The following is an 18,852-nucleotide window of genomic DNA, read 5'->3' as shown; positions in this document are numbered from 1 at the left end:
TAGGCTGATTGGTCCACTAGTTTTCCAGATCAGCTGCAGACAGATACACTCGCAGACATGACTAAATGTGAGCCCCTCCAGGCTTTCAGCTGAATGAGATAATTAACCATCATGTTGGATCAACATATCTAACAGTCTCATCCGATGACACATAACTTGTTTTTAGTGATGCCAGGATCCGGTGAAGTTAGAATGAATAATACTGCAGCGCTTCCCTGGAATCGGTCTGAAAAGATGGTGACATGTAAAATTGATTTCTCAAAATGATTTCTCATCGTGATTACTGGAAAATAAACCAGAACACTTAGTGTCTCGCACATTTATTTTAAATCAAAAGTAAAAAAAAAAACAATCAGCAACCAGCTGATAAAGCAAAATATTGATGAGACAATTGGCAGTAATATGACTGCTTTTCAGTTCCACAGAACATGCTTTGGACGGAAGTAACAACCATGAGACTGCACAAAAGAATCCTCTCTGTTAAGAAAATCTAATTTAAACGCTAAAGATTGAACACGACTGTTTGTGTGTGTTTCTTCTTGTTGAATTTGCAGGTGAATGACTACCATGGAACTAAGATCTGCGATCCCTACTCATGGCTGGAGGACCCTGACAGCACAGAAACAATGGCATGTGTTTATCTCTTGCAGAAAGCTGAAGCTGTGTTTTCAGGAAAAAAAACTCCAAATTTCATCCCTCCTCTCTCTATTACTGTATCGTAGGCTTTTGTTGAGGAGCAGAACAAACTGACCATGCCGTACCTGGAGCAGTGTGCTGTGCGGGCTCAGTTCCACCAGCGCCTCACTGAGCTCTATGACTATCCCAAATACAGCTGCCCCTACAAAAGAGGGAAAAGGTACTTGTTGGAGTTTAAAGGGAAGACTGCACAGTTTTCAGTCTGTGCAATCTTACTTGAGGGACTAAAGCCCTATTTCCACCAAAAACTTTCAGTATAGTGCTTTTGAAACCAAAAGCAACTCATACGGACATGAACCTGGACTGCAGCCAATACTCATAAATGTGGGCGGGGTTGTTGGCACTCACTGTTTGGTCCAACTTTTGCCGTATTTCCTCTTTAGTGGTGATACACAGTGTTCCCATGGTCATGGAGAATCTGGAAAAGTCATGGAACTCCACAGTCACAATTTTCCAGAACATCCTTTCATTTTATAGTTACAGATTACTAATGTATGAACAACTTGACAGGTATGAACTGTGGAGTCTAGCCAAACTCACTTCTGAGCAAGAGTGTTGATTCTCGACTGACCGATAAACAGACTGCTGTGTTTTCAGCTTTTAGCTCTGGATCAGTGTGCTATGTACCTCAACAGACAAACAGGGTTGACAAACAGAACTGAACTAAACCGACTGCTTGGTGGAAACAGGGCATAACTTGAACTGCAGGTCTAAAGTAAAAAAGCTTCTCATGATATTTCCTGTTGTTATTTTTAGGTATTTCTACTTTCACAACAAGGGACTCCAGAACCAGAGTGTTCTCTATGTGCAGGACTCTTTGGATGGAGCACCCTCTGTATTCTTAGACCCAAATAAATTCTCTGAAGATGGCACTGTGGCACTGCAGAGTGAGCCAAACTGCACAAACACACATATATAAACCAAGAGAAGTGAAAACATAAAGAAAAAGATGTACACTTAATCCATCCTCCTTTTCTTTTTCCATTTCTGCATCCAGTGGGTCGTCTGTCAGAGGAATGTGAATACTTTGCCTATGGTTTGAGCAGCGGTGGTTCAGACTGGGTAACTATTAGTTTCATGAAAGCTGATGACCTCACCACGCTGCCAGATGTACTGGAGAGGGTTAAGTTCAGCTGCCTGGCCTGGACTCACGATGCCAAAGGCGTCTTTTACAACTGCTACCCACCCCAGGAAGGCAAAACAGACGGTTAGGGAGAGTCACCATACTTGCAAATACATGCTCCACCCAAGAAACAACACCTTTAGCCATGCAAAGACAATAACAACTACTTTTTGTTGTTCTTTTGCTCCACCAAAGGCACCGAAACCACCAGCAACATCAATCAGAAGCTCTACTACCACGCCATCGGCACCAAACAGTCTGAAGACATTCTGGTTGCGGAGTTCCCTGAAAATCCTAAATGGCTCAGTTCAGTAACCGTAAGTTCATAGTGATCTTTAACCACTCTTCATCATCATCATCATCATCATCATCATCATCATCATCAATATTATCATTCATTAATGCAGTGTAGAAAAGGTATTGAGTTCTTTTAATTAAGTACAAGTAAACCACACTGAGAAAGTACTTCACTACAAGTACAACCTTACTTAAGTAAAAGTATGTAAGTAATAGAATTTAAGTAGATGTATTCATCATGCCATAAAATGTTCCCAGTGTTGTACTATTATATATGATTTCGGATTAATGCCACTGCTGCATTAATGTGTATGTTGCATTTAACTGCTGTAGATGTTTAAGGATCGGCTCATTTGAACCGCTAACAGATGTTAAAGGGCCGTTTCACCCAAACTCAAAAACACAGATTTGTCCTCTTATCTCTGGTACTATTTATCTATCTAGATTGTTTAGGTGTGAGCTGCAGAGTGTTGGAGATTTCGGACGGACAGATGTCTGCCCTCTCTTCAGTATAACAGAACTAGGTGGTGCTCAGCTTGTGGTGATAAAAAAAACTCAACATCAATGTCACTTTCCAGAAATCATTATCTGGTTTCTCAAGATTATGCAAAACCTTGTGAGCAGTTTCATGTAGAAACTACTTTCTGTCCACAAAACAACACTCACCAACCCACCCACCCAGAAGAAAATGTGCATATGGTCCTGGACGAGAGGGTCGGTGCAAGATGTAAACATTTATGGCGTTCTCCTTGGCTGAGCTGTAACATAAGCTAGCTCAGTGGTGCTAGGTGAGGTAGCAGTAGATGCACGCTTCCTTCTGCGCAGTGATATGGTTAGTGGGTGTAGTTTGGTAGAAAGAAAATAGTTCCCACATTAAACTGCTCACAACAAGGTCAGGGATTATCTTGAGTAACAGAGTCATGATTTCTGGAAAGAGGCATTGCTGTTGGGTTTTTCAAATGTTCTGCTTATAAATAATGCAGACATCGCTGCAGCAGATATCTTCCAACACTTGACAAATCACACAAAACAAAATAAGTCTGATAAATAGCACTACAGGTAAAAGAAAACAAGTACATAATATATGATATTTGGGTTAGCTGTCTCTTCAATTTGTGAAAAACAAACTATATGAACTTATAATATTCTTTTCCAACAATCTTTCCTCTTTCCAGATATCAGATGATGGCAGATATGCTGTTATGTCCATCACTGAAGGCTGTGAACCCGTCAACCAGCTGTGGTACTGTGACCTTCAGCAGCTCCCCAATGGCATCACAGGTCTGTATAATTCTGTATACTTATGACAAACTCCCAACTGAAAACAATTTATGAAGTCTGCAAGCACAAATGGGTTTTGATTCCCAAAGTTATCCAAATTGATGGTTGACAGCATCTATGGATGTGTGTAAATAAGTAGAATAAAGTGCTTTATCAGTGCTATGGAAAAATTTATATAATTGATAGATGTAGCTCTTTTTTAAAAGGTAATTTTTAATGTTTGTTTTCCTGAGGTCCGAGTACGACAGAGTGCTTTTTAGCAGCCTGCAGCAACTATCTAAAACGGTTATCATTGAGAGGAAAGGATTTTGTTCGCTGCTTTTGCATTGATGAGCACCTCACATTTTCTGCTCCGTGGGCCTTGCATTTTTGCAGAAGTTTCCTGAATGCTTTGAATTAAAAACAGGTGATTGCCTAGCAACAATTAATAAAAAAAAGAAGAAAAAAAGCACAACAAGCTTCAAAAAGTGCTCTGTCTGTTTGGGACCTAAATCTGCCAATTTATTTTTGACTTCATTAATCATTTAGTTTAGGGAATGTCAACAAAATAATAATAAGAAAAAGTGCATCCCTACCTCCATCTTGCAGGGATATTTCTTCACATGTCTTACTTAGTTTGAGCAAAAGTCCAAAACCCAAAGATTTTCTCTTGACAGTAGTATATGACAAAGAAATATGTCAAATTCACATATATGAGAAAACTTGAGTGATGAGGAAGCTGCTTGAAAAATGACTGAAATGTTTAGTTTATTATCAGAGAAGTTGGTAGTATTATTATTCTGTCCCTTTACTAGTAAGGATAAACTACTAATTGTTGCAGCTCTGGAATCCTTACTGTGTTTACGCAATTATTAGAAGCGCTGAAGCTGCAACATTAAAACAGAAAGACCTGCCAAGTTTGAGTTTTGTTACTTTCTTTTTGTTTTCCCATGAAGTGCTATCAACATCTTCTCTGTAATAAATGGTGATGTGACAATAACCCTGTTGTTTCAGCAGAGGAGTTGATGGTGAGACCAGTGACTCAGTGGTTATTTCACCACATGCTGACATTTCCAAACTCACTTTGCTGTTGCTTTTCTGGTTGATTTTCTCTAACACTTTCAAATGTACGCCTACTGAGGAAATGTGTTTACAAGCCAACATAATTCAGGTGGATATGTGTTTTTTTGTTGGGGTTTATTTGTTTGTGGCTGTGATAGAGATTTAGTATTTTAACATGCAATGATCAATTATTGAGATGTAAACCATTTGATGCATATTTTAGATTATGTTTTTTTGTTGTTTTTTTTTTTTTTAATTTCTTCCACCAGGCCTGCTGCCATGGGTCAAACTTGTGGACAACTTTGACGCCCAGTACTCATACGTCACCAATGAGGGAACTGTATTCACCTTCCGATCCAACTTGAACGCTCCCCGCTACTGTCTCATCAACATTGACATCCAGAAACCAGACAAGCAGCACTGGACTACCCTCATCCCACAGCATGACAAGGATGTCCTAGGTGAGACTGAGTGGAATTTTTTATATAATATATAGGAGAAGACAAAGTCAGCTATGTAGTCCACCTATCTGGTATCAGTTCTCTAGAGAAGAAGTGTAATACGTCTCAGAGTTTGGCCAGTAATTTGTAAAACAGACCTTTGTTGTCATGACAGATGTGGGCTTGTTTTAGAGCATGTGAAAACTCCACAAATCTTAGAAATACGTAAAGGGCCTATACGTGGAGACGTAGTTCCACAATTCAGCTCTTAAAATCTTGCAAAACACTTTTTCACAGAATATCTGTCCTAATGTTTCGATGACAGTCCAACCGCAACAACTGGGAAGTTCTGTGTCTGTGGTCAAAGACCTTCGTCAGAGGGAACTCTGCTCAAAAAGTGAAACTTCGCCCATAAGCAGTTTGCTTTAACTTTTTTTTATGAGTCATTTGAATTATGGTAACAATTATGAAACTCTCAGCAATGAGTGTCCACATTTCAACCGAGATAAGTGCATAACACACGCAAAGGCTCGTAGAAATTTTGGAATGGAAAAAAACAGAGCAAAGTATGTTAAGGAAAGTCATTTGAATAATTGGGCAACACCTGAAGTCCTCCTATTAAGCATTTTGCAAGCGGTATGTGTGTGAGTGTGTGTGTGTGTGTGTGTGTGTGTGTGTGTTAATGTATTTGTCAATAATTACAACTGGTGGATGAACAGATAATAATGAATGACAATATAACACTGTTGTAATGACATAGAATACATCTTTAAAGGAGCAGTTATAATTGCTGACAGTAGACTTTGATAATCACTCAAAATGTCCTCATAGCACACTACAGCTACTTAAAGAGGACATAGTATGCTCATTTTCAGGTTTGTACTTCTATATAATGTGTCTACTAGGACATCTCTACATGCTTTAATTAAAAAAAAACACATTTTTCTCCTACTGTCTGTGCGGGAGCACCGCGGTTGTGTTCAGCCCTGATAAAATGTAGCAAAATGTTTATTTAAACAGAAACAGTCCTGCTTTGAACTAGGGATCGACCAATTATCGGCTTGGCCGATAATATCGTCCGATATTCGGCATTTTTGCGATCATCGGCATCGGCCGTTTTTTTCACCGATAACCGATAAAATTAATTAATGTATTTTAAAATGCACTCCTTCGGCTCTGATGCAGCCCTCTCTGCCTGAAGTCACCACTCTCTTGGTTGTGTAACAATGTCCCGCCCACATCCCTCACTGATTGGCTACTTGGCACAAGTGAGCCAGTGACAGCCAATCAATCAACACTGAAGCCTCTACATGCAGTGCCACAGACACAGAGGAGAAACGGAGGACTGCTCCGGTGGCTGATCCAGCAGAAAAGGTAAGGCAGTGTCAGTCGAAGTTTAAAAACCCTTTAGGATGATTTTAAAAATACCACAACCTTGATCAATATTAGTGATAACATGCAGGCCCAGAGTCGACATTTCACCAACCTACTTGTCTAGTCACATCAAGCATACGACTTTGCAAGATAGGACTAGCATCACTCACAAAAAAAAAAAAAAAAAAAAAAAAGATGTGAGTGATGATGACCTGAAGTCCCCTGCTTAATTAAATAAAATATGACATAGGTAGGCTGTAGCAAGTATAAGGGAGGAAAACCTGCAGTTTGGCTGTTGAGATTAAACTTTTCACAACTTCAACATGGGGTAGGCTATTTAATGATGGCTCACCGCTACATTATAATTAACACGACCAGCCGCTTTAGAGCTGGGGCCAGACGCACAATAATAATAGGAGACACTTACGGTTATCATTACTTTGTGGGAATAATTAATCTCTTAACGTGTCTCAGCCCGTGGGGCGGCTCCTGGTTTGTCAATAAACAACACCCGCGGCGATTATAACCTATAAGTTTAACACCACACGCTAACGTGTCCTTGTTTGTTTACAGTCGCCTCTCCCTCAGCGCTCATGCTGTCACTACACAATGATCACACAGAATAGACGTTAAATATTCGTCTTTTTGCCGGTCACTCGTAAAGTCCAGGGAAATTATGGGCCATTTCAGTGAGTCAAGCAGAGAGCACACGTCGAGTTTTTTCAATCAATAAATTTACCGTCGCGTCTAGAACCCACGTGTGTAAAGTAGCCTTTATTGTTTGCATTTACAATTGCCAAGTGCCTTATTCTTATGTAATATGACATACACTTCTAAGCACAATAGTGTACATTTAATGTTCTGAGATTCTGAATATGAATTCATTTCTCTAAATAAATAAATATAATAATAAATAAGGAACTATAAGTGAAAAACTCTGGTGAGCACTGAAAGTTGTGTCTTTATTTACTCATGCTGTTTTATGTAAAATTTTAATCTGAAAAGTAACTATTATATCTATAAAATGAATGTAGTGATCCAAGGTTCTGGCCGCCCTCTTTATTGTTTGGTCTTAATCAGGCTGGATCAGATGTATCCTACCTGAGAGGGAGAGCACATAAGACATCATTAATTAAATGTTATTAATGTAGGCTATCATTAAGAATATTATGTAGTGTAGTGGAAGTTTAACAGACAGTTTTGCTCTAATAAATGAATATATATTTTCTCTTTTTTAATTCTCAGTCTTTTTTGTCTCTCTTTCTCTAAATCCTCATTACAGATGGATGGATCAAAGAAGCGGGTGAAAAGTACAGTATGGCAGTATTTCACACAGTCAACCCCAGCTACTAGAAGGCCCCTGCACTTTTTGTTTTAATAGGCATTTCAATTAAGATTATGTGTTCATGTTATTATGTTAATTATGTGTTCATGTTATTTTACAAAAAGTTAAGGCCGATTTTTTCAGTGTAAACAAACAGTATACTGTATTCATTCTAATCCCAGGTGTGTTTCTGTAAATTTTGACACCAAAATTTTCATTTTTACTGCAAATAAATATCGGTTATACATATCGGCTATCGGTTTCGCTTGGTTATTAATAATCGGTATCGGTATCGGCCCTGAAAAATCCATATCGGTCGATCCCTACTTTGAACACCCTGTTGTGTTACTTAAGGGTATTACAGCAGTGTTTCATTCACCTCAGTTCAAATGAGCTTTATTGTTATGGGAAAAAATTGCGTTCACATTGGCAAAAGCGTTAAATTAAAATAAATTAAATAGATCTTCAGGTGGTATCACTACTGGTAAGATCTGTTTGTAATTGATCACTCAACTCACACACTCACACATAGCATAATCCAGTTTCTCAGGTGCCATATTCAACATGTACAAGAACTCAATTATTGATCTGTATTTATTGGTCTTATGTCTAGTTATTGGTTTTTATTTTTTATGTTGTATGATTTGTCTGTTTTTCTTAAGATCTGCAATGTTCATATATAGCACTATTAATTTCATTGTACTATTTCTTGTGCAATGACAATAAAGGCGTTCTTTCCTTATTTCACTTCTTTCATCACTGGTCAAAATTAACTGTTGAATGTAATGTAAGTGACACAAAGACCTGAGTCACTCATTCATCTGTTTATTCTGTGTTGTTGTTTTCTTCACCACTCAAAGGCAAAAGGCCATATATGGGATCATAGTTACTGTGTTTATGAAACAAAGTAACCAGCCTCTGAGAAGCATGTCCTGCATTCATGGGTATTCACTTACAGTATATTAGACTGCCCCCTGCTGGCTGCTGCCGAGATTTATCAGTGAATAGATCCACAGTCCATGCATGTATAACTCCTTGCACTACCTGTGCTGTAACATTTAAATTAACTGAACTAGGTCATTTTCAAACTATATCCATTCACTTGTCATTGCAGGATCTCGAGATGATGCCATAGTATAAAGATGAATTGGGAGGATTAGCTGAGAAAAAGTTTACATTGGTAGTAACATAGTGAGGAAAACAGACAACAAGGATACTCTTTCTCTTAGATTCAGTGTTTTAAAAAAACTTTATCACTTCCTTTTTATGTCTGTCTGCAGGCGATGTCTCCTGTGTGAACCAGCACCACCTGCTGGTCAACTATGTCCATGACGTGAAGGACGTGCTGCAGGTGTATGAGCTGTCCACAGGCCAGCTGGTCAGGGACCTGCCGCTGGATGTCGGCACCGTGGTCGGAGTGAGCTGCAAGAAGAAACACTCTGACGTCTTTTACAAGTTCACCTCCTTCACTACACCTGGTAACTCAATCATTACATAAAGTGTGTTTTAGTTGTCTTAAATTTGCAAAATGAATGCTTTAAAATCTAAACATAAAATACTATAAAATAATGTCATTAATCCAACATTTAAATGATCTTTAAAAACCATTAAAATCACCATCAGTGTTCAGAGAAACTTTTTTAAAATATTCCTTTTCCCTATAAAATGTCAGAGAATGAAAAATCCCCAAGGTCTTGTCTTTGAATTACTTGTATTGTCCATCCAAAAGTCAAAAAGCCAAATTATATTTGGATCACTAACATAAAAATAACAAGAAATCCTAATATTTGAGAAGCTGTTACTATGGATTCTTTTTGCCATTTTTGCCTGAAAAATTAAAAATAAATATTGCTTAATTTTCTGTTGCCACACCAATTCACTAGTTGTTTTTGCTCTAAAAATAGTAGATCTACATTTTAAATCAGATTTTGTTGCAAGTGCTTCACTTCCTTTGTCTTCAGCAACTACTTCTAATGCTTATAGGGGAAAGTCGCCTTAATTGTGACATGTTTCACATTTCACTCTTTTACTCAGATTTTTTTTTGCCTGCATGTGTGTATTTTCTGGAAAACAACCTACATTTACCCGCTATCCCACTTAAAGCTTTTAATAGAGAAAACAAGCTGATAAATGAAACTAAAAGTGGATACTGTCTGATGCTTCAAATGTGAATCTTAATCATAACAGCATGAGTTACGGTTGTAACACGGCTAAAACCGCAATAAACAAATTAACAAATAGGCAGAGCAACAATATTTCAGCCAAGCAACTGTTCAAATGTTGGTTTAATACAAAGGTAATAATCAGAAAATGTATAAAACAAAATTACATTTAGTTTTTATTTAGTTTGGGCTTAGCTGTTCTTCCAGTTGCCATTCTCTACGGCTGTGACGCGTTACATTAAAGGCGACTCTTCCAAACATCAAATGTCAAAAATAATACATAAAATATTAGTAAAAAACTCAGACTCAAATTAATACTCAAAAAATACTGAGACCAATTACTGCATCAAAATAGCTGACATCACTGTAACTTTATGTCACTGTTTTGTGATTTTCAATTTAATTTGTATGTTATGATCAAATTTTCTAACTAAATATGAACAATCAGTTTATCTAAAATCCCCACAGTAACCTCTAACAAGTATTTAACTTTTGTTTTACGGTGCCCAGGTATTATTTACCACTGTGATTTGAGCGAGTCCAACCCTGAGCCTAAAGTGTTCAGAATGGTGGAGGTAAAAGGCATCAAGCAAGAGGACTATGAGACCAAACAGGTAACGTCCTCCTTTTTATCTCCTTTATTTCTTTAGTACAAGTCGTCTACAGTCTCAGACTTCCTCATTACTTTTTCTGAGGTCTGTTATTTTCTTATCTTTCCGTTTACTCTTGTTCCTGTTTTTTTATCATATCTACTTATTGCATATTCATATAGTGATGCAGATTTACCAGAATCTCTTTCACTCTGGCTGAGGAAGTGGTAAATGGTGCTTGTGCACTGCTAATTTTAAACTTATCGAAAACATTCACGTAGTTAGTGATTAGATCTTTATTTCGATCAGGCCAAATATAACAGGGAAACAAAATAAAATGTAAGAAATAAAAACTACGCCAGAATGCCCATCAGACAAATGCAGCAAATGCGCAAATTTTTTTTTTTTTAATGTTATAAATATATATTAATTTTAAAAATGAATATTCCCAATTTCTGCTCAAATATTCATCATAAAGACCTTGATCTAATTAATAAAGAATTAAGACAAAAACAAGAACAGATCAACTGCCAGTTAATAATACAGAGGGGAGATATGGCTATAGACATTCTGGAAAACAGACCAAGAGATTTAATGTATTTTCGCACATGCATTTACAGGTATTTTATCCCAGTAAAGATGGAACCAGGATCCCCATGTTCTTAGTTCACGCCAAGGGCCTAAAGAAGGATGGGACTCATCCTGTCTTCCTTTATGGCTATGGGGGCTTTGAGACTTCCATACAACCGTTCTACAAGTGAGTACAACTGCTCTGCTGGAAATCTTTAAAATCAGTGTGACCTTCTTAAGCTCACTCTTTTTTAAACAATATTTAGTTAAGTAATGTCCAAAGTGTGTGTGTGTGTGTGTGTGTGTGTGTAAAGGAGTAATAAATACACTACAGAGTTTTATAACAACGTAATCTAAAAACAAATATATTGTGGGGAATTTTATGTTAATAATATTTCAAAGTAATCATTTAACACATTTAATTGTATCATACTTATGCCGCTGCATTTATTATGTCAAATCATTAAACATCACTTAAACTTAAACATCACTTACAGCATAATTTCTACTTCTCTTTGGTCAGTGTTGCTTACCTGCTGTATGTGAGACACCTGGGAGGCATCCTGGCCGTGGCCAACATCAGAGGGGGCGGAGAGTACGGCCTCACCTGGCACAAAGGTACAGACACCCAGGGAATGCACCCAGAGAGACATAACTGTACCAAGGAGTGTGTCAGAGAGAGACAGTTAATCAAGAAACAATTAAAATAAGTTTGCTTCAGTCTGATTCTCCTGCTGTGTCATGTGTTTGCAGCTGGAACATTAGGGAAGAAGCAGAATGGCTTCGATGACTTCCAGTGTGCGGCAGAGTATCTGATCCAGGAGAAGTACACCACAGCCAGGCGCATCGCCATCAATGGAGCTTCTAATGGAGGGCTGCTAGTGGGTGAGTACAGGATCAACTGTGTGTGTGTGTGTGTGTGTGTGTGTGTGTGTGTGTGTGTTTGTGTGTGTGTGTGTGTGTGTGTGTGTGCGTGCGTGTGTGATGCATTAATGTGTTTTAGTGTGAAAGCCGGAAATGGAGAACAAGAAAAAGTGACAGCGTTGTGAAGGAATACCCTGGATATATGCGTCACGTTCAAGATGAAGTAGGGGACGTTTTAAAGAGTGTCCATTATATTCTAGTCCATTTCAGAAGAGTTCACACAATGTTGTTTCTCAGGTTTCAGAGTTTTAGTGTCAGGTGTCCAATGCACCGCAAGTGATGCACTTTATATCAAGCTAGAGCTAAAGGAGGCAGGAAGGGGAGAGAGCTTATTTATTTAACATTAGAACTATCTTTTTTTCTCTTTTCTTTTCTGTTTGGCACTGCTTTCCGTTTCTTTTCTCAAGATGATTGTAACTGTAAAGTACATTACATTACATTTGATTTTATGTATGCTGACAGATTGAAATAAAGATTAAAAAAGAAAAAATTAGAGGAGGGAAAGACCATAGCAAAGGACATAGGAATTATGGCAGAAAATCCTAATGCGTCCAATTAAAAGTTTCTAGAGTGGATGGTCCAGAGAAAAAGAAACTTGGCATCCAGAAGAAGGATAGAAGTCAAAATATTTTCACAAAAAGGGTTGAGCGCACTACATATTTCACAAGCATGCTTAACAGAGTAATTGTGTAGTTACTCTCACTGCCACAGGGGGGAGACAGAATTTCGGCACTCTCGCTCAGCGGAGGTGGAGGAATCCTGTTCTTCATTTTTATAGCTTAAATGTGTTAATGGAGCTTTACCTCTACCTCGACAGTTTAGCTCCTATTTCCAGTGCAGTTCAACCTTCAAGGCAACTCATAATCCATTTACTGTAAACCTCCATGTTTTCGCACCTTTCAAAGCCCACTTAGAGCCAGCTAAGATCACTGGTCCGTTGCTCGTCTCAGCTGCATTGATCGCCATACATTGTATTCTTTTAATTACATTTTTGGCAATATTGCAAATGTCAAATTCATCAAACAGTAGTTAGCTGCTTAGCTTCAATTAATTTAGCCATTAAACAGCACATTAAACAGTGCTTAGTCACATCATTTACCAAAGGCTGGCTGCCATATGGCACCGCACAAACCCAACTAATGCCTTCTTCCCTGGTGTGTAAGTGGCCATTTAGGAGTGATTGTGTGAAGTAAAGGGGAAGTGTGTGTGTGTGTGTGTGTGTGTGTGTTAGAAAGCAAATGAAAAATGTGACACAAATTTCTCATAAACGCACAGCTGCATGCGTGAACCAGCGTCCGGACCTGTTTGGCTGTGCTGTGGCGGAGGTGGGGGTGATGGACATGTTGAAATTCCACAAATTCACCATCGGACACGCCTGGACCACTGACTACGGCTGTGCTGACGACCCAGAGCAGTTCAACTGGCTCATCAAGTACGACAAAACACACACATCCATGCTGCACACACAGAAAACGTATCACCGCTCATCAAAAATTTACATAAGAATAGAATATAAACTATAAAATAGGCAATAAAATTGACTAAATAATAAAACAGAATATATAAAAGTAGCCATAAAGGAAGAAATCTGAGATCTGAGCATTTCATGATTCTTATAAGTTATTTCCCAATCAGTTTGCTCCCTGTCATTCACATTAAGAACACATTAACATTTCTACAGCTTGAATCAGAACCAACAATATGGAAGAAGTGACTAAAAAAAAAAGAAAAGTTAAAAAGTAACCAAAAACTGCAAGCAAACAATAAAATAGTGCACTGTGCCGAAAATGAGAGCCAGGTTATAACACAGTTCATCCAGATTTCTGTGCAAAGCTACAACTCACCTGAGGCTCACTCACCTCCTGCTCTTCTGCAAAGTTTTTAGTCCGTGTTGCCCACATCCCTCCATCCACCATCTCATCCAAAAGTGCATTTTGTTGCCGTTGCTGCTCTGATTGTGGCATAAACTAGCAAGGAAATTGTTGTTTGATGGTCTGATCTGTTTCTATGTTGGTACAATCAGACAGGCGGACTTGTCTTGTTGCTGGATTTAGTGCCAAACCTCTTTACTATCACTAAGTTAACTGTTGACCCTAAGTGATATATTTTACTGATTTTCATATTATACTCAATTCATAACAGTACTGAACAACTGATAAACTCTACAATAACTTAAATAGTAAATAAAACTATGAATTTTTTGTAATTGAGCAATTTGCATAAATTTTGAGCAGAGTTTTTTCTGTAAATATTATATAATTTTTTTTCATTTTATATCTTAAATAATAATTTAAACTTTAAATATAACAATTTCATTCAGTTTTCATTAAAAAGTCAGAACTGCATATTTTTTATGCTTTTGGGTTTTTTTTTAAACATAACTTTAAATCAAGAAGGCCTCGCAGCCCCCTGTGAAGCTCTGGTAACACCTAATAGGGGTCTGGACCCCTAGGTTGGGATCCAGCAGACTCGGGGCACATCTCTTTTCATATCCCTCATCATTTGTTGTCATTTTGTATTCACTCAGTTCAGTATTTTCTTCAATCTGACTCTTCAGACAGAAGAACTGTATGTTGGTGTAAGGAGTCATTGTGAGTTGGGTGTTAAGTTTGTGTTGGTTTCCTCCCAACTTTGCACTCTCCCACATACATCAAAAAATTAGCAGCAGAGCATCTGAGACACATTTAAGTTCAGGAATCTCTCCCATATTCTGTTTTCTCTCTGATTTCCTCACAGTTTCCTTCGAACTTGTCTGTCTCACCTTCTCTCCAGGTATTCTCCTCTTCATAATCTCCCTCAGCCACCTTACTCTGGCCCTCCATACCCTGCTGTCCTGCTTCTGACAGCAGATCACGATGATCGTGTGGTGCCTCTCCACACTCTGAAGTACTGCGCTGCTTTGCAGCACGGAGTGGGCAGCAGTTCTGTGCAGCGTCAGCCTCTGATGGTCAGGGTAGACATCCGCAGTGGGCACGGTGCAGGGAAACCCACCTCCAAAGCCATCTTGGAGGACACACACATCTTCTCCTTCATCGCTGAGACACTTGGGCTCAGCTGGAATGATTAAAGAGATGATGATGTTAAGGATATACACGGTAAAGGTAAAGGTAAAGGAGGGTATTCAAGGGATTAATGATTTTGGCTCTTTATTGTTAAGAAAATACAGTTTTACCAGCAACTAGTGTGAAAAAAAAGATATGCAAGGTAAAGTGCCTTTTTGAAACAACTCTTGACTGTAGATTACCTTAACCAGTCAAATGCACTAAAATATTGAGTTTGTTTTAATTGCATGCTTTACATTTGATACTGAATATTAACATTGAACAAAAGAATTTGAATAAAATCTGTGTTGTAACCCATAATATTCCAAATGTAAATATTGTTTTCTAAACAAGATCAAATTAGATATGTGTTGTTCAGCATAATTGGTGAAGAAGTATTCAGAAGCATTTTATTTAAAAGAGTAAAAGTAACAGTAATTCAGTATCAAAAATGATGTTTTAAAGATAAAAGCTAAAAAAGTTTTACCCATCTAAAAAGAGGAATGTTGTTTCTTGTTAACCCCTCTGAGGCATATTGTGATCTGTGATATTGTGTTTTATAAATAAAATTGAAATTAAATTAAATCAAAATGTGCCAGTGTTAGCCAGAAGCCCAGTTTTCAACGGTTGTCCCTCGGCCAGATGTTAATTTGGTCATTAGAAAAGTAAAGAAAATGCACAATAACATAATTAGAACTGAAGAAAGAAAACGTATTGGCAGGGAAACTGTCTTTCACACAACACTGGAAAGAGAGCTTTTTTCTGTAGGGTGCAGTTCTCACATCTTCCATGAAGAGGCAGTATGGGACCACAAAATAAAACCCCTGCAGGCTCAACCATCTACTAACACCTCAAGGTCAAAGGCTGGGTGTCAGTGTGGTGTCATTCTGCTCGGCTGCTTCGTTTTGGGGGATTGTGAGGGGGAAAATATAAACAGCAGATGCACTTCTCTAAATCCTGCATATTGTGTGTCTGCTGGTCTGTGTGCCTGGTGGTTGGTGGGAAGGATCAAAACACTGGCAGATAGAGACAAGCTGTATAAAACATCAGAAATAAACACCAAAGAGTGAGGACTTATATAAGGGGGCGGACTTGTACTTGTGTAGGAAGATGCAGGTGAAGGGAGTCAGACGATGTGTGGAGATCTTCAAAGTATGTGCAGAAAAGTTGAGAGAGATGGAGAGTGATGATCGGATATATGGCGAGACAGCGAGAGGCAACAAGCAGACAAGCGGAGAGAGACTGAAAGTGCACTTATGGAGAGTCTCGGGAGGCACCCAGACAGACGGGTGTTTAAACTGTCAAAAAAAAAGAGAAGAGATAGAAACTCTCTGCCAGCCAACCACAGAGAGTGAGGGAAGCTGTCCGTTCGGTCACTCAGAGTTTAATCTCTGCTCAGTGGGAAGTTCTGATTTCGTCAGACTGAACCCGGGGCCTTATCTAAGTACCCTCTCAGTGGAGAGATAGGATGGGAAAAGGAGAGGGGAAAGTAGAGACGACTGCAGGAGGAGGATTTGCAGACAATGACTCTTTGCCACAGGGGCAAAGTGGTTGAATGAAGCCGGGGAAGACAAAGCCAGTAATAAGCTGGACATATGAGAGACAGAGAGAGAGGTTTAAGACCATGCAGCCAAAAGGCTGCGACGCTCTTCTCCCAGGAGCGTCCCTGAGGATTGAGCAGGCTTTTGCTGCTTCATTTCCTGCATTCACCCCCCCATCACCTCTTGAGCTCAATCTTTCCTTCTCACTGTACACACACAGCCCTCGCAGCTCTGTTTTTTCTCTGGAGAAACACAAGCTTTTACCTACAAAAGCTTCACCGTCTCACACTCGCAGGTCCCCATCCTGTCCTCCGTTTGTTTACTTTACTCCCTCCATAATGCAGGGATTAATTTCTCAAAGCCGATTTGAGCTGCGGCACGCTTCGGCAAAGAGCGGAGAGCAGAACTTTTGTGCTGGGGGAAGTTTCCCCTTCACAGTAGCTTAGAGGTGGACTGCGCTCCCCTTTATGCTGCTTGCTTTAATCTTCACACGGAGCGGAGGGAGCGAGGGATAGAGGGAGGACAAGAAGGGGAGAGGGCTCTCAACACACAGCTGGGAATCACTAATGTCTTTACAGAGGTGTTGTCTGCTTTCCCATGTGCCTCTTTGAATTCTTTTACGTCTTTCACTTTGACATTTCTTCCTTTTACATTTCTTGACTCTTACTAGTTCTTTTACAACTGTAAATGTGTCTTTTATTATGGTTGTATCTACTATCACAAGGCTGCACCTTATAGTAGTAAGGGTTTTTTGCTAAAAAAAAAAGCTTGTTATGTATGGAGTATATCAGGTTTTTTTTTTTTCTTTTATTAATCTAAAAATTATGTTCACAATTGAGTAATTTGTTGGTTAGTTTCTATGTTACAAAATAGTGAAAAACGCTCCTTACCAGTTCTTAGAAATAAAAGTAAGGTCTTTAAATTGCGAAGTCAATGTGTAGTCAAACAAATATTCAAAAATTAAACTGTGCTTAATTTATAATTAAGATATCAAAGTCCTACAACAGGGAAATTTGCGATTATAATTATATAAAATGGAGAAGAAGCAGCAAATCATCTGATTTTAGAAGCGGGAGCCAACAATGATAGATTGCCTTATCAATAAATGTAGAAATAACATAATGATTACAGATCAAATTTTGTCACCCATTGGTCAATGGTACATTTTTTCATTATTTTAAGGCCTAAAATGCATCTTGAGTAAAGTCTTGATTTTCAAAAAGTGATGGATTTCAGTTACAACAATCTATATTTTGCAATTTGAAACATGATTTGCTGTAATCTCTTGGAAGAATCCCTGCCCGTCTCCCTGTCCCAGTCTCATTTACAGTGAATAAACAGGCAAATCTGACTGAAGATTTACGCTCAAACCCTGAGAAGCCTGATAAAATACCAAGTAACACAAACCCCTCCTTGCCACTGAGGAGAGTAACTGTGGAATATGTTGTTTGCATACTAAGACATCACACTCACACTAACGGCCTTTATTATATTGTACCACAAGGGAAAAGCAGGCAGAGAGCAGTTGATTAGGCCCTCTATTCGGTTCATTTAGCATGTGTGCAGCTTCAAAGATGGATCATGACCCAGAGCAGGAAGGAGTCAAGTGTCAAGGCTATTAGGATTTCATGATTTATATTATGTAGATTAGAGCTCGCAACATGGTTTTTTACAGCTATATTTTGGTTTTGAGTTTATGTCCCCAGTACTGCAATCTGCCTAGAACTGGAGCTTTTTAGTCAGATTTTTTATTTTTATTTTTGCATTTGTCAATCACAGTAAATACATGCGTAACCATTTCTTTAAAGGCACCAGTTACAATCTGGGTGTTTCAGTCACATAATCTTAATGAGCCTGGCATGCAATTAAGATTTTTTATGTTTTCCTTATCATGTTACATCTTGAATGCAAGCAAGAAATTTACTCTTAAGCTTCCAATAATGATTATCCAAATCCAGTGTTACTGCAGCAGGAGTTCAAATGCTGCTTAGCTGAGGTCTGCTAAGCAGCATCTGAAGGAGGTGATGTTTGATTGCGTGGGAGGTTTCGAAAGCTGGAGCCAGCGATGGCTCTGAGATGAAACTCATTAAGTCTCAAACTCCAATCCTCAACTCCAATAAGAATTTAATATAAAAAGTATGGATTGCTGCTGCAACTGTGTGAGATAAATAAAAAGATCTCATTCTCAAATGTATGCCCAGGACTGTCATCAAACTTGGGAGTACATTCGCACATACAAAATATGCACTTACACACAGTATTGTGAACACACACACGGAGCAGCTCACTCACTTCTACACCCACGCAGTTGCCCACAGCAATCCCACGCTAAGTTAATTTGCATTTACAATAATTTCCCATACGCTCAGTGTTAGAGTAAAGGTGGGCGTTGTGTAATAAAACAGTAAGTAATATAACCTCCGTACCAGAGTGACAGACTTAATAAGT

General features: G+C 38.6%; 1 protein-coding gene across 3 annotated transcripts in view; it reads left to right on the top strand.

Moving 5' to 3' along the window:
- The window catches only part of LOC121957609 (prolyl endopeptidase-like), a 39,721-nt gene extending 24,273 nt beyond the window's left edge, over positions 1–15,448 (top strand). For all 3 annotated transcript variants that reach the window (XM_042506275.1, XM_042506276.1, XM_042506274.1), the window contains 14 exons: positions 555–629; positions 723–856; positions 1,453–1,583; positions 1,694–1,903; positions 2,015–2,136; positions 3,292–3,397; positions 4,708–4,899; positions 8,857–9,054; positions 10,249–10,352; positions 10,949–11,085; positions 11,422–11,516; positions 11,652–11,783; positions 13,098–13,254; positions 14,595–15,448. In XM_042506275.1, the coding sequence (XP_042362209.1) occupies positions 555–629; positions 723–856; positions 1,453–1,583; positions 1,694–1,903; positions 2,015–2,136; positions 3,292–3,397; positions 4,708–4,899; positions 8,857–9,054; positions 10,249–10,352; positions 10,949–11,085; positions 11,422–11,516; positions 11,652–11,783; positions 13,098–13,254; positions 14,595–14,889 (2,088 nt within the window). In that variant the 3' untranslated portion in view covers positions 14,890–15,448. The remainder of the gene's footprint in view (positions 1–554; positions 630–722; positions 857–1,452; positions 1,584–1,693; positions 1,904–2,014; positions 2,137–3,291; positions 3,398–4,707; positions 4,900–8,856; positions 9,055–10,248; positions 10,353–10,948; positions 11,086–11,421; positions 11,517–11,651; positions 11,784–13,097; positions 13,255–14,594) is intronic.
- Positions 15,449–18,852: the final 3,404 nt, after the last annotated feature.

Source organism: Plectropomus leopardus, chromosome 18, assembly GCF_008729295.1.
Source record: "Plectropomus leopardus isolate mb chromosome 18, YSFRI_Pleo_2.0, whole genome shotgun sequence".
NCBI classification, from domain to species: Eukaryota; Metazoa; Chordata; class Actinopteri; order Perciformes; family Serranidae; genus Plectropomus; species Plectropomus leopardus.
The sequence above is the reverse complement of the archived record's forward strand: the minus strand, read 5'-3'. Positions and strand labels throughout refer to the sequence as shown.